We start from the raw sequence: 12,105 nt of genomic DNA, 5'->3' as shown, positions 1-12,105 counted from the left end.
AGTTTGTAGGATAGGGTAGGGAGATGGTTTTAGGTCAACTGAATATATATTTGAATATATGGGAAGATCACCATGCCTGCTGTGAGAGGAGTGTCAAATCGTCAAGAGTGCTTTGTGAAGTCCAAGACAAGAGTGCCTCTCATCTTTGAGAAGTCCACGACAAGAGTGCTTCTTCTGTTTGTGAAGTCCACGACAAGAGTGCCTCTCATCTTTGTGAAGTCCACGACAAGACTGCTTCTACTGTTTGTGAAGTCCACGACAAGAGTGCCTCTCATCTTTGTGAAGTCCACGACAAGAGTGCTTCTCATCTTTGTGAAGTCCACGACAAGAGTGCTTCTCCTCTTTGTAAAGTCCACGACAAGAGTGCCTCTAATCTTTGTGAATTCCATGACAAGAGTGCTTCTCCTCTTTGTGAACTCCATGACAAGAGTGCTTCTCCTGTTTGTGAAGTCCACGACAAGAGTGCCTCTCATCTTTGTGAACTCCATGACAAGAGTGCTTCTCCTTTTTGTGAAGTCCACGACAAGAGTGCCTCTCATCTTTGTGAACTCCATGACAAGAGTGCTTCTCCTGTTTGTGAAGTCATGACAAGAGTGCCTCTCATCTTTGTGAAGTCCACAACAAGAGTGCTTCTCCTCTTTGTGAAGCCCACGACAAGAGTGCTTCTCTGCTTTGTGAAGATTGGTTACCAGTCACAGAGGCTACGCTGGGTAATCCAAGAGGTTTGTATAAACAAGAACTCCTTTTAAAATTTGTATATTAAGTTTTAAGTATCCCCTCAACATGTTGGGATGTGTTCAGGTAAGTAGAAGTATACTTCAAGAAGTTGGCTGGATATTTTTGGGTAAAACTGTGTTGGTTCAAAGGAGTTGACTAAATTTGGAAATAGATGAATCGTGTTACAAATATTAGGATAAGACAATACAGTAAGGCAAAGTTATGTAACTTTTAATATTTTAACTATATCTGGTAAAGCAGCACTTCAACACTTAGGTAGGTGACAATATAAACATAAATCAAACATAACCCTTTCTATGACACTACTTGAAGGACAACAGGCAGGTCTTGAAAGTGATATTATTATTTATATCATTCGATAGGTGTGGAACAAAATACATGGAGACAAAATATTTATTATATTTTTTATGTTAACAGCAGACTTTGAAGGTGTTTTTTAGTTGTGAAATAAAATTCCCCGTGTGGTTTCCGGGTTAGAATAGGACCACAGCCTTCCCCGGCTTGTCGTAAGAGGCGACTAAAATGGCGACGACGCTCTCACTGGGAGTCCCTGGGAGTGACCCTGTTGTGTTGCAGGGGCAAGGGTTGATGTGTGCTCCGCACTTCTAAAGGGTATTCTCAGTGAGGCGTGAGGAGCTAGCCACTTCAGTCCTTGGTAAGGATGTAGATCTCGGGCTCTCCATTGCAACGGGCGAACCCATGCACGTCAGGAATCCGTGCTGAGCAATTGGAGGTCGGGCCCTGGGAAACTGGGGTAGGGGATATTCCCCTAGGCTATACCCGTTACTTTCCGTTTCCAGTCCATTTCTTGCTGCAAGATATGCCGGTAAACACATACTCCTTATGGCTTTTACAAACTCCCTCCCCCCACACTTTATTGAGTAGCAGCTCGAAAAAGCAAGAATCAAGGTCGGAAATTGAGTGGAACCCTTTCCAGCTCCTAGGTCCAGAGATCCCACCAGTAAAAACGTGAGGACATCTCCACTGCCTTCAGCCTTCAAGTTCCCAAAGGAGTTTCCCCCTATAGGATCTCCTTTGATAAGTGAAGAATTGAATGTAGACAGGAGTATTTTGACGGAGGCCGAGGTCATGGAGGCCATCACAAAGGCCATCTCTGATATCCAAAATGCCGACTCCTTCCAAGACGGCTAACCCAACCGGTAAGTCGATCAGGTTTACCCAGAACGGAAAAGTTCTCCCTGAACTGGGGAAATCTGACAACCGCGCAGAGAGGCTCTGTGAGTTATGGGTACCATTCAGGAACTCAAGTCTAGGGATTCGTTAGAGATCCAGGAGGTTGACGGACTTTTGACAAAGGCCGAGGTAAGGGAGGCCATCCCTGATATCCAAAATGCCCACTCCTTCAAAGACAGCCAACCCAACCGGAGAGAGCAACGCTCAGCAGTTGCTGAAATGCGAGGCCAAGATGCCAGCCAGCACTCTGATAAATCTGCACATTGGTTCGTGAGCTCGTTTGAATAAATATAGGCTTGTAACAAATTCATTTACCACATTTATTTGTAACACATTTCAACACCTTTGGTCGTGGATGTTTGATATTCAATTTCTCTGCCATTGATTTGACAAAGGCTTTCCACCAAATTCCCGTCCACGAAGATGACATCCAAAAAACAGCAATCACCACTCAATTTGGGTTATTTGAATTTCCATTCATGATGTCTGAAACCTGATGCTCCTCTTGGTCTCCATACAAATGCCTCTGGAGTAAGTGTAGCTACTTGCCTCCAACAGTTTGTCGATTGACGCTTGGCAACCTTTAGGGGTTTTCTCCAAAAGACTTTCACACAAATAGTGCACCTGGTCTGCATACTACAGAGAACTACTTGATATTTATGAAGCAGTGCAGCATTTCCGTCATCTCTTTGAATCAACTTCTTTCACAATATTCACAGATCGTAAACCACTTATTTATGCCTTTCAACAGCGTTGTGACAAGTTGCCTGCAGCTCAGTTGCTTGCAACTCATACCAAGGGTTTGTTGTACTATATCTGATGACTTAATACTGACTTGTAATATAAGTATGAATAAAAAAGGCAGTTAAAAAGCTTAAAAATTGTATCGTTCTTATTTTTAACCCTAGTTTCTGATAACCCGGCATTTCACAAACTCAGCACCATTCCAGAACACATTACGCAGAGTTTGCAGAACTCTACTGTACTTTCTAACTATCATACATAGATTTACTCATTGGCCTGAAGCGTGTCCTATTAATCAAATAACTGCAGAATCTGTTACTCTAGCATTTGTCTGTACTTGGATAGCTCGATTTGGGTGCCCACAAAAGCTGACATGTGATCGCGGATCCCAGTTCTTTTCGACTTTGTTCAAAAATCTAGAGCGACAGTTGGGAATAAAGCTTCTTCAGTTCACCACCAGTTGGCATCCACAAGACAACGGCATGGTTGAGAGACTACCGCCTGTTGAAAGATGCCATAATGGCTCACAGCAAATCAGACTTGACCGAACTACTGCCCGTAGTCCTTCTCGGATTAAGATCTTCATTAGGGCTAAGGGCTAAGATCTTCACCTGCTTTGTCGACTGAACTACTGTACAGCGAATCACTGCGTCTTCTGGGAGAGTTTTTCGTAGTACCTTCTCACGAGAACGACAAACCACAAGGAATGGTGTCCAGGCTGCGTAAGCATATGGATCACCTACCTACTGCCGCATCACGTCGGGGTCCCCATTTTGGTAGTGGTTGTTTGTATAGTTCAAATAAACTTACGACCAATTAAGTAAGTATTACATATTAAATAAAAGATGTGTAAAATAAAATAGGTGTATTCTGAATTGAATCCTAAATAACAATGATTGTAAACAAAAACAAAGTTAACTTATTAAATATAACATATGGTATTTTGTTAAACATACAGTATGTTAGAAAAGACACATCAATTTTCCCCCTTTAAAGTCTTGATCGCAGCATTTGATCTACATGTCGTCTGCATGTTACTCCGTTCTCCAGTTCAACGTTGTAATGTAGATTTCCATCTCTTGATGTAACTTTTCCGAAACTCCATTTTGTCTGACCCTTGTAGTAGTTTCTCACTTGAACACGGTCTCCCACCTTAAATATGCGTGTTATACCTTTAGGTTTGTCTTTTGAGTCCTCGATTCTAGAAGGTATCATAACACTGAGGTATGTTCTTACTTGTCTGTTGAACATGAGATAGTATGCCGAGTTTCCTGTTGAGTTTGGTACTTGACGGAGTTGAATTAACGCCTTGTGAATTTTACTGTCAAGTGTTCCTGGTTCATCTAATATCTTCTTCACTGTTTGTACAAAGCGTTCAGCTTGTCCATTAGATGATGGGTGGAACGGAGCAGTCGTTTTGTGTTGAGTTCCACATGACTTAAGAAACTCTTGAAAAGTAAGAGAAGTGAAACTTCGTCCATTTTCTGAAATTAGGAGGCTTGGAAGACCAAAAGTACTAAAAAGTTTCTTCAACTCCTTAATAGTCCAATCGGTAGTTGCTGTTTTTGTGGGTATTACCTCTACCCATTTGGAGAAGGCATCAACAACAATGAAAAATTGTTGTCCATTTGTTGGGCCCATGAAATCTATACAGGGTGATTGATATAAGTGTGCCAGCCGTTTTATTCGAAAACCATAAGAGATATCAAAATAAGTTAAATGGTAAGTGCCTTGGATTTTTCATTTTAAAAATTGTAGTCAAATCGAAAAAAAATTTTTTGCCGCCATTTTTCCAATATGGCCGCCAACTTTGATATTTCTTATGGAACACCCTGTATTTCATGATGTATTCCAGTAGAAAATGTAATTTTAAGACGATTTTATTCTTGTTATTTTTTTCATAAACCTAACCGTTTCAAAGATAATAATGGTTAAAGTTGTGAAATTTTGAATAGTTTTTTAATAAAACAGCTGGCATGCTTGCTTAGGCCTTTATCGAAACTCTTTCTTATGCCTAATTTTTAAAACTTTAAACATTATTATCTTTGAAACGGTTAGGTTTATGAAAAAAATCCCAAGAATAAAATCGTCTTAAAATTACATTTTCTACCGGAATACATCATAAAATACAGGGTGTTCCGTAAGAAAAATCAAAGTTGGTGGCCATATTGGAAAAATGGTGGCTAAAATAATTTTTTTGACTTGACTAAAATTTTTAAAATAAAAAATCCAAGGCACTTACCATTTAACTTTTTTTGATATCTCTTATAGTTTTAGAATAAAACGGCTGGCACACTTATATCAATCACCCTGTATGTATTCTCTCCCATGGCTGAGTTGCTGGTTCCCAAGGATGGTTGATCTCTTTCGTTGGAGAATTTTGTTTCTCACGACAAGGCTTGCAAACAGCAATCATGTTTTCAATGTCTTTATCCATTCCTCTCCAAAAGCAGTAACTTCTTGCCAAAGCTTTGGTTTTTACTATACCAATGTGCCCGTAGTGTAGTTCATTGAGAATTCTTTTCTTGAGGGAATTTGGGATGATTACTTTCCACCCTTTGAAGAGGCATCCTTCATGTAATGTAACTTCATTATCGTGAAATCCCAATGGCTCTAATGATTGACCCTCCTCAAGAGCCTCAAGAATTTGTTTTAGATATGCGTCCTTCTTAGTTTCTTCGGCTAGTTCTTTGGGATTGATAGTTATGGTGTTCAATTGGTTTGTTTGAAAATGTCCAAACTGGTCAATACTTGTAAATTTTGAATCTTCCACAGGAAATCTTGAGAGGAAATCTGCATTCCCATGGTCACCAGTTCTCTTGAATTCAATTGTGTAGTTAAATCCTGATAAAAAATGGGAGTAGTTGAATAGTCGCGTAGCTGACATTGACGGTAGGCTCTTGTTGGGATTGAAGATTGACACTAATGGTTTATGGTCCGTGATGAGTGTGAAATGACGTCCGTAGCAATAAGAAAAAAATTTCTTCAACCCCCAGTATATACCTGTGGCTTCTTAATCGATTTGGCTGTAATGTTTTTCAGCATTGGTCAATGATCTTGAAGCAAAAGCTATAGGCTTTTCACTTCCATCTGGGAAACGATGTGATATCACTGCTCCAAGTCCCACTGGTGAAGCGTCAGTTGCAAGGATCAATGGCAGGTCTGGGTTAAAGTGACAAAGAACTGTGTCACTTGTTATTCTTTTCTTGATGTTTTGGAAACTTTCTTCACACTTACTGTCCCATATGAATGACTGCCCTTTTTTTAGAAGTCTATGTAAAGGATTTAAAACAGTGGACAAATTCTTTACAAACCGGTTGTAGTAATTAACAAGCCCTAGGAAAGATCGGAGTTCCTGTATGTTTTGAGGCCTTCGTGCATTTGTAATTGCTGTGATTTTATCCTTACTTTTGTGGATTCCAGTGGCGTCAATAACATGTCCTAAGTATTCAATTTTCTTTTGAAAAAATTTGCACTTGTCACGGTTCAACTTCAAATTTTGACTCCTTAAACGCTCAAACACTTGCTTTAGTCTTTCTAGTAGTTCTTTTGATGACGTTCCTTGAATTATTATATCGTCGAAGAAGCACTGAACACCTTGAAGGTCTTGAAGGATTCCGCCCATCACCTTTTGCCAAACTCCTGGAGCAACTTTTACACCAAACATCAGTCTGTTAACTATGTATTGTCCTTTATGAGTGCTCAAAGTTTGAATTTCTGCACTCTCAGCATCCATTTCCAAGTGGAGATAAGCGTTACTTAAATCCAAAGTACAGAACAACTGTCCTCCATTCATTTGAGCAAAAATGTCTTCGATCCGAGGTATTGGATGATGTTCTTCTTTGATTTGTTTATTTACTGTAACCTTGTAATCAGCGCATATTCGTATGTTACCATTAGGCTTTACTACAGGTACAATTGGAGTACCCCAATCGGACTTGTCTGTTTTGGAAATGATTCCAGCTTCTTCCAGACGATTCAACTCGAGTTCTACTTTTTCAGTTAGTGCATATGGGACTGGACGAGCCTTCACAAAAATAGGTCTTGCCCCTTCAACAAGCTGTAAGTGTGCTTTTTTGTGAGGTATGAGTCCTACTCCTGGTTCAAATAATTCCTTGAATTCATCCAAAAGATCTTCGAGTGCAGTAGATGTAGTATTGTTACTAACTGTTTTAAGTTCTGCCCAATCCAGTTTGACCTCTCTAATCCATTCTCTTCCGAAAATGGCATCGAAATTTTGGTTCACTATGTAGAGTTTCCCAACAAACACCTGATCATTGTAAGTGCATTCTACAAAGACGACACCCCGGGGTTTGATTATTTCGCTTGAGTATGTCCTTAGTTCTATGTTTGTGTGGAAAATCTTTTTATTTATGTTGAGACTTTTGAAGGTAGAGTATGGTAGAATACTTATTGCTGCTCCAGTATCTAACTCCATCCGCACAGGTTTACCTTCAATAAGTATCTCGACCATAAACTTGTCATTACCGGCACTCTGGTTGTGTATCTTAAAAACCTCTTGTTTCTCTTCCTTATAATAGTCTATAGTATTGTCAGTTTCGGTACAATGAATTTCTGTTTGTTTTGTGCCTAAACATACGCTAGCAATATGCCCTTGTTTGTTGCATTTCTTACATATTTCTCCGATAAATTTACACTGATGTGCCCTGTGTCTAGGTGATCCACAACGATAGCATTTACCTTTGAGGCGTTCAAATGGAGACTTTAACTTTTTGTTCCAAGTAGGAGAAAAATGGGGTGGTTTTGTTCCTGTACCTGCTATCTTGTTGATTTTCTCATTTGAATGAATGTTTTCTTCTACTATATAGCTTTCGTTCTTTGCCAATTCCATAATGGAGGCAAGTTTCACTACATCTTGAAACGATGAAGCAGATCTTTCTTAATTTTGTTCTTATGTCTGAATTGCTAATACCTCTTATTGCATGCGTAGTAATGTGTTTGCAATTGATTTCCCACAATTATTACAGTTGAAGTCACAGTCTGAAGATAACTTTTGAAGCTCAACGGAATATATTTTTACGGTTTCTTCAGATTCTTGTGTTCTTGTCATAAATTTGTGTTGTAAGGCCCAAGTACTAGGTTTAGGGTCAACATAATCAGCCAAAAGACTTACTAATTCAGCATATGTTTTATCCAAAGGACTTTCAGGAGCGCACAAATCATACAGTTTCTGATGTAAATGTGGCGTTAAGGCATGTAGCATTGTGTAAACTTGATCCTTTGGTTCCAATTCTTGGCTATGTAGATATAGAAATATCTCAAATCGACGAATGAAGTTCTTGAATGATTCATTTTCCTGATATGGTGTGAAAATCATTGAGGAAGTAGTGGATCGACGTTGTGGAGTAGACAAATTTGATGTACTAGGCACAATATTTTGAGTGTTCACTTGTAGTTCTGCAAGCTGTCCCATACGTTTTTGTAACTCATCCATTACCTTGTAATATTTGTCCTCCATTTCTACTCTGTAATCTATTTCTTTCTCAATTTCAGCTTCTTCAGTTTTCTCTTCTATTAATTGTTGTACAGAATTAAATCTTTCCCAATAATCTTCAATTGTTGTTATCCTGGTTTTGATTACTTCTTTTGACATGTTTTGTAGGTTTGCTAGCCATCTTTCAGCCTTAGACAACTGACCCTTCACTACTACTCTAATCTTCTTTAAATCAGTCAAACTTTCAGTGTAACTTAGGTCACTCATATTAAAAAATAAATTGTAATAAATAGAATGTAAAAAAAATTAAAAACTGGTTTTCCTCGTCGCCCAACTATTACATCTATCTATATATACTATTATAAAGAAGAGGTGGTGTCTGTGTGTGTGTTTGTATGAGCTAATCTCAAAAACTACTGGTCGGATCGGGCTGAAATTTAGCATGATGATAGCTCACATTCCCGATTAACATATAGGCATATTTTTATCCCAAAAATCCTTCGGGGCTCCGCCCCAGTGGCTCTGGAGTTTCCCATGTTAACCTTATGAGAAATGGAATTAATGAATCTCAACAGCTGTTTCAATTAAACAAGTTGGTTCTGTTCTATGATGTTCAATAGCATTAAAAGTTACAAGGATTACCAACAGGGTGCAGCACTAGCACTATTATTTCTTTTACATTTATGACAACAGCAAAAGGTGAGTGAGCGTAGCGAACGAACTTCAACCTGGAGGCGAGTGAGCGTAGCGAACGAGCTAACCTGAAGGCAAGTGAGCGTAGCGAACGAGTTAACCTGAAGGAAAGTGAGCGCAGCGAACGAGCTCCAACCTAAAGGTGAGTGAGCGTAGCGAACGAACTTCAAAAAGAACCGAAATTTCTTAAACCATGTCCTCACTCATAACTGCTATAAGCATTTGATACTTATATGCCAACCCCGTACGAAGGACGGGTACTCTGCTAGTATTAAATAAAAGATGTGTAAAATAAAATAGGTGTATTCTGAATTGAATCCTAAATAACAATGATTGTAAACAAAAACAAAGTTAACTTATTAAATATAACATATGGTATTTTGTTAAACATACAGTATGTTAGAAAAGACACATCAAAGTATTTTAATATTAGAGTTACAAGTGTGTACATTCCTCTAAAAACTAATTAACAAGAATAATAAATAACTAATGGCTTATAGGGACATAAGTCCCTAAAAAGCTCAAATGTAAAACAACTTATTGCAATTCCGGTATTTAAACAAACTCAGAATAACATTATCTATGTGTCAGGATAGGTATATCTATGTACACCATATCTTTTGTGTAAAAAACTGTTTGTTGTCCGTCTTTGTTTGCTTTATTTGTTGATGTTATTTTCAATAAATAATTTGAATCACTCCAGAGGTTTAACACGAAAAGGCAGCAAACATATCATTGTTTGTGAATAAATACTGGTTTACCAAGGTAGCTTTGGCCTTGTGGTTAGTTAGGATAAATAAAAGCTTCCCTGATTGGAATTTTAGGAATTGTCTACGTCAAATAAATATGAAAAGGCAAATATAGGTGTTTTGAGATAAGCTTATTTCTTGGTCAAAACCACTAAATTATCCCAGTTATTATTTCTAAGCTTATACTCCTTTTGTTCAGGTTTAATGTAACAAAGTTGGTGTAAAATAAAGGCATCCCATTGACCAAACTTAACCCTAGATTTGTTTCTGATCAACATAAAAAACTACTGTAAGTTTACGTGGTGGTATTCCTCCTAAAGGTGCCATTGACTTTACATATTCTATCAAAATAGGCCTTATCATCGGCTGATTCCTACTTATTTTGCCACTGGTTAGGGTTCCATCACCCAGTTAACGAAACCAATCACGAAATCTATTTTTATCGACATCTTCGACATCCATATTTTTGGTTAGTTTTAAGAAATGGAAACTACCTCTAGGTTTTACTATTATATATGGATGCTCCCTTTACCACTGTGCAGTGCATGCTAGGCTATATTATTTGAACCTTTTTTGCTTGGATCAACACCTGGTTAAAATATCCTCCAAACAATATTGTTTTTCCGCCCATTGGAACTTGTCAGAGTAATTATTTAATGAACAAATATATTGCCTGTACAAACATATTTCATCTTTATTTCCAGGTTGTTTCCTAAGAGTGGCCGTTGAGGTTATTCCACTTCATGCAACATTTTGATTAAACAATAAATCTCAAATTAAAAATGCTAGTAAATATACAAAAAAGTGTAGAATAAATCTTTAACATATGTTTTGAATTGAAAACAAATCAGAATTTTTCCATTTAATCTGGAATAATTTATTATTTAGTCAATGTTGTTATGCCATGTTAAACATTCATTCAACACAACATTAACCTTCAAATCAGAAGAACATAACTTGTCATTTTTTCAGCCATTCTAAGCCCAACTCCTTCTCCTATGACTCTACTACTTATCATACGAATAACTAATTTACTTAAAAATTTGCAAATTGCACAGTAAAATAATTGATTTCAACATTCTAAGACGTAACAATGACGTAACTAAAAAGTCTTAATTATTATAGAAAACGTTATCCCTGGTTTTATATAGTATATCACATTGCAGAATTGACTGGTAAATGAGTAATCCAATTGTAATATTGCTTATTTGCTTAGTGATAAATCACGATCAGCTGTATTGAAGTAAACAAAAATCAGCAGTAAATGGCTTCTAATGCTATTCTTATGGAGAACATTTTACCTTATATCTAGTTTTTGTGTTAAAATTTGGCGAATTTCATTTTTTTTCTGCCGTCATGGGGTCGAGACCTTTAATTTGAGCCCTCTGTCGTTCTACAATTTCCCAGTCACCCACAATTTTGACGCAAAGAATCGGCTTACGTAATTAATATATAGATGGATGCTAATATATCAGCTGACGCTACATACATTTCCTAAGTACTCATTAAAATTAATGTTACTAGTGGAACCCCGTCGAAATCGACGGTTAATCTTGGGGTTTTATGTAAATTCAGCTAACTGCGATAGATAGAGTGAAGTCATTAAAATCTTAGTTAAATGAAGGGAGGATAAGCATAATAAGTATGACGATTGTGTTCCCTAAAAAACGTGATTGTTGAATTCGTTTAACACAATAATTCCTACCTTTTTATCGGCTTTAGGTTGCCCAAAAGGTTAGAGTCTTTATAATTGTTTGTTCATGAGTTTGTTTCATGTCAAAGCCACTTTCACTATATGGGAGAATGAGTTCATATAATTAGTCTATCATGTTACGGAAAGAGTCAATATTTATTACTAACAACTAATTCCATCTGCTTTAGAAAAATCATTCAGATTGTATCCAGATTTAGGAATTAAATCTTCATCTTTGGTCATAAAAATACAGAATTTTATCAGCATTTAAATAAGTTTTTTTTGTATTTGATAAAAATATCTGATTCTCCAGATAGCAGTAACATTCTAACCTCGATCTAAGCAATTTTAATTCCTTCTCTTGCCACATCGACCCATGTATTTAATCATCCTGTTCTTACTTGATAATTCATTAACTTATGGGGTAGTTTTGCCTGGCCATATCGACCACATAAAGCTGTGCATGATTTTTGTGGATGGAATGAACCATAATTGTAGGAAATTTGATCACAAATCTTGAACATTTGCGGAACCAAATCCATAACCTAGTCCAGCCTTGATAACAAATCATGCAAATGCGATGAGATGTGATGACACTGTTGTGTTTCCGAATGTTTTGTATGTAGTGAGGTTTAGATGCATTGTTCGACCTAGCTACATCAAAGTACATCAAAGTAAAAACCCTGTAGGCCTACACTTTTTTTAAATACCTGAATTGACATTAGTTCACCTACTTCACCAAAACCATAGATGAAACATACTCCGTAGTTAGTCTATTCCAAAACTTAAACACAGCTCTCATCCTCAACGTAAGTTACTCATCTATGACACAATTTTCA

General features: G+C 37.4%; 2 protein-coding genes across 2 annotated transcripts; both read right to left on the bottom strand.

Annotated features, from left to right (window-relative positions):
* Positions 1-3,666: 3,666 nt before the first annotated feature.
* On the bottom strand, positions 3,667-4,317 carry LOC128995493 (uncharacterized protein K02A2.6-like). The gene has a single exon (XM_054420510.1). The coding sequence runs from the start codon at positions 4,315-4,317 to the stop codon at positions 3,667-3,669; it is 651 nt and encodes a 216-aa protein (XP_054276485.1).
* A 1,372-nt stretch (positions 4,318-5,689) lies between these two features.
* On the bottom strand, positions 5,690-7,528 carry LOC128995492 (uncharacterized protein K02A2.6-like). Its single transcript, XM_054420509.1, has one exon. The coding sequence runs from the start codon at positions 7,526-7,528 to the stop codon at positions 5,690-5,692; it is 1,839 nt and encodes a 612-aa protein (XP_054276484.1).
* Positions 7,529-12,105: the final 4,577 nt, after the last annotated feature.

This window comes from Macrosteles quadrilineatus, unplaced genomic scaffold (assembly GCF_028750875.1).
Source record: "Macrosteles quadrilineatus isolate MER2022 unplaced genomic scaffold, UCM_ALF_1.0 Scaffold_5__1_contigs__length_97177068, whole genome shotgun sequence".
Classification (NCBI taxonomy): Eukaryota; Metazoa; Arthropoda; class Insecta; order Hemiptera; family Cicadellidae; genus Macrosteles; species Macrosteles quadrilineatus.
This window is presented reverse-complemented; position numbering and strand designations above follow the sequence as displayed.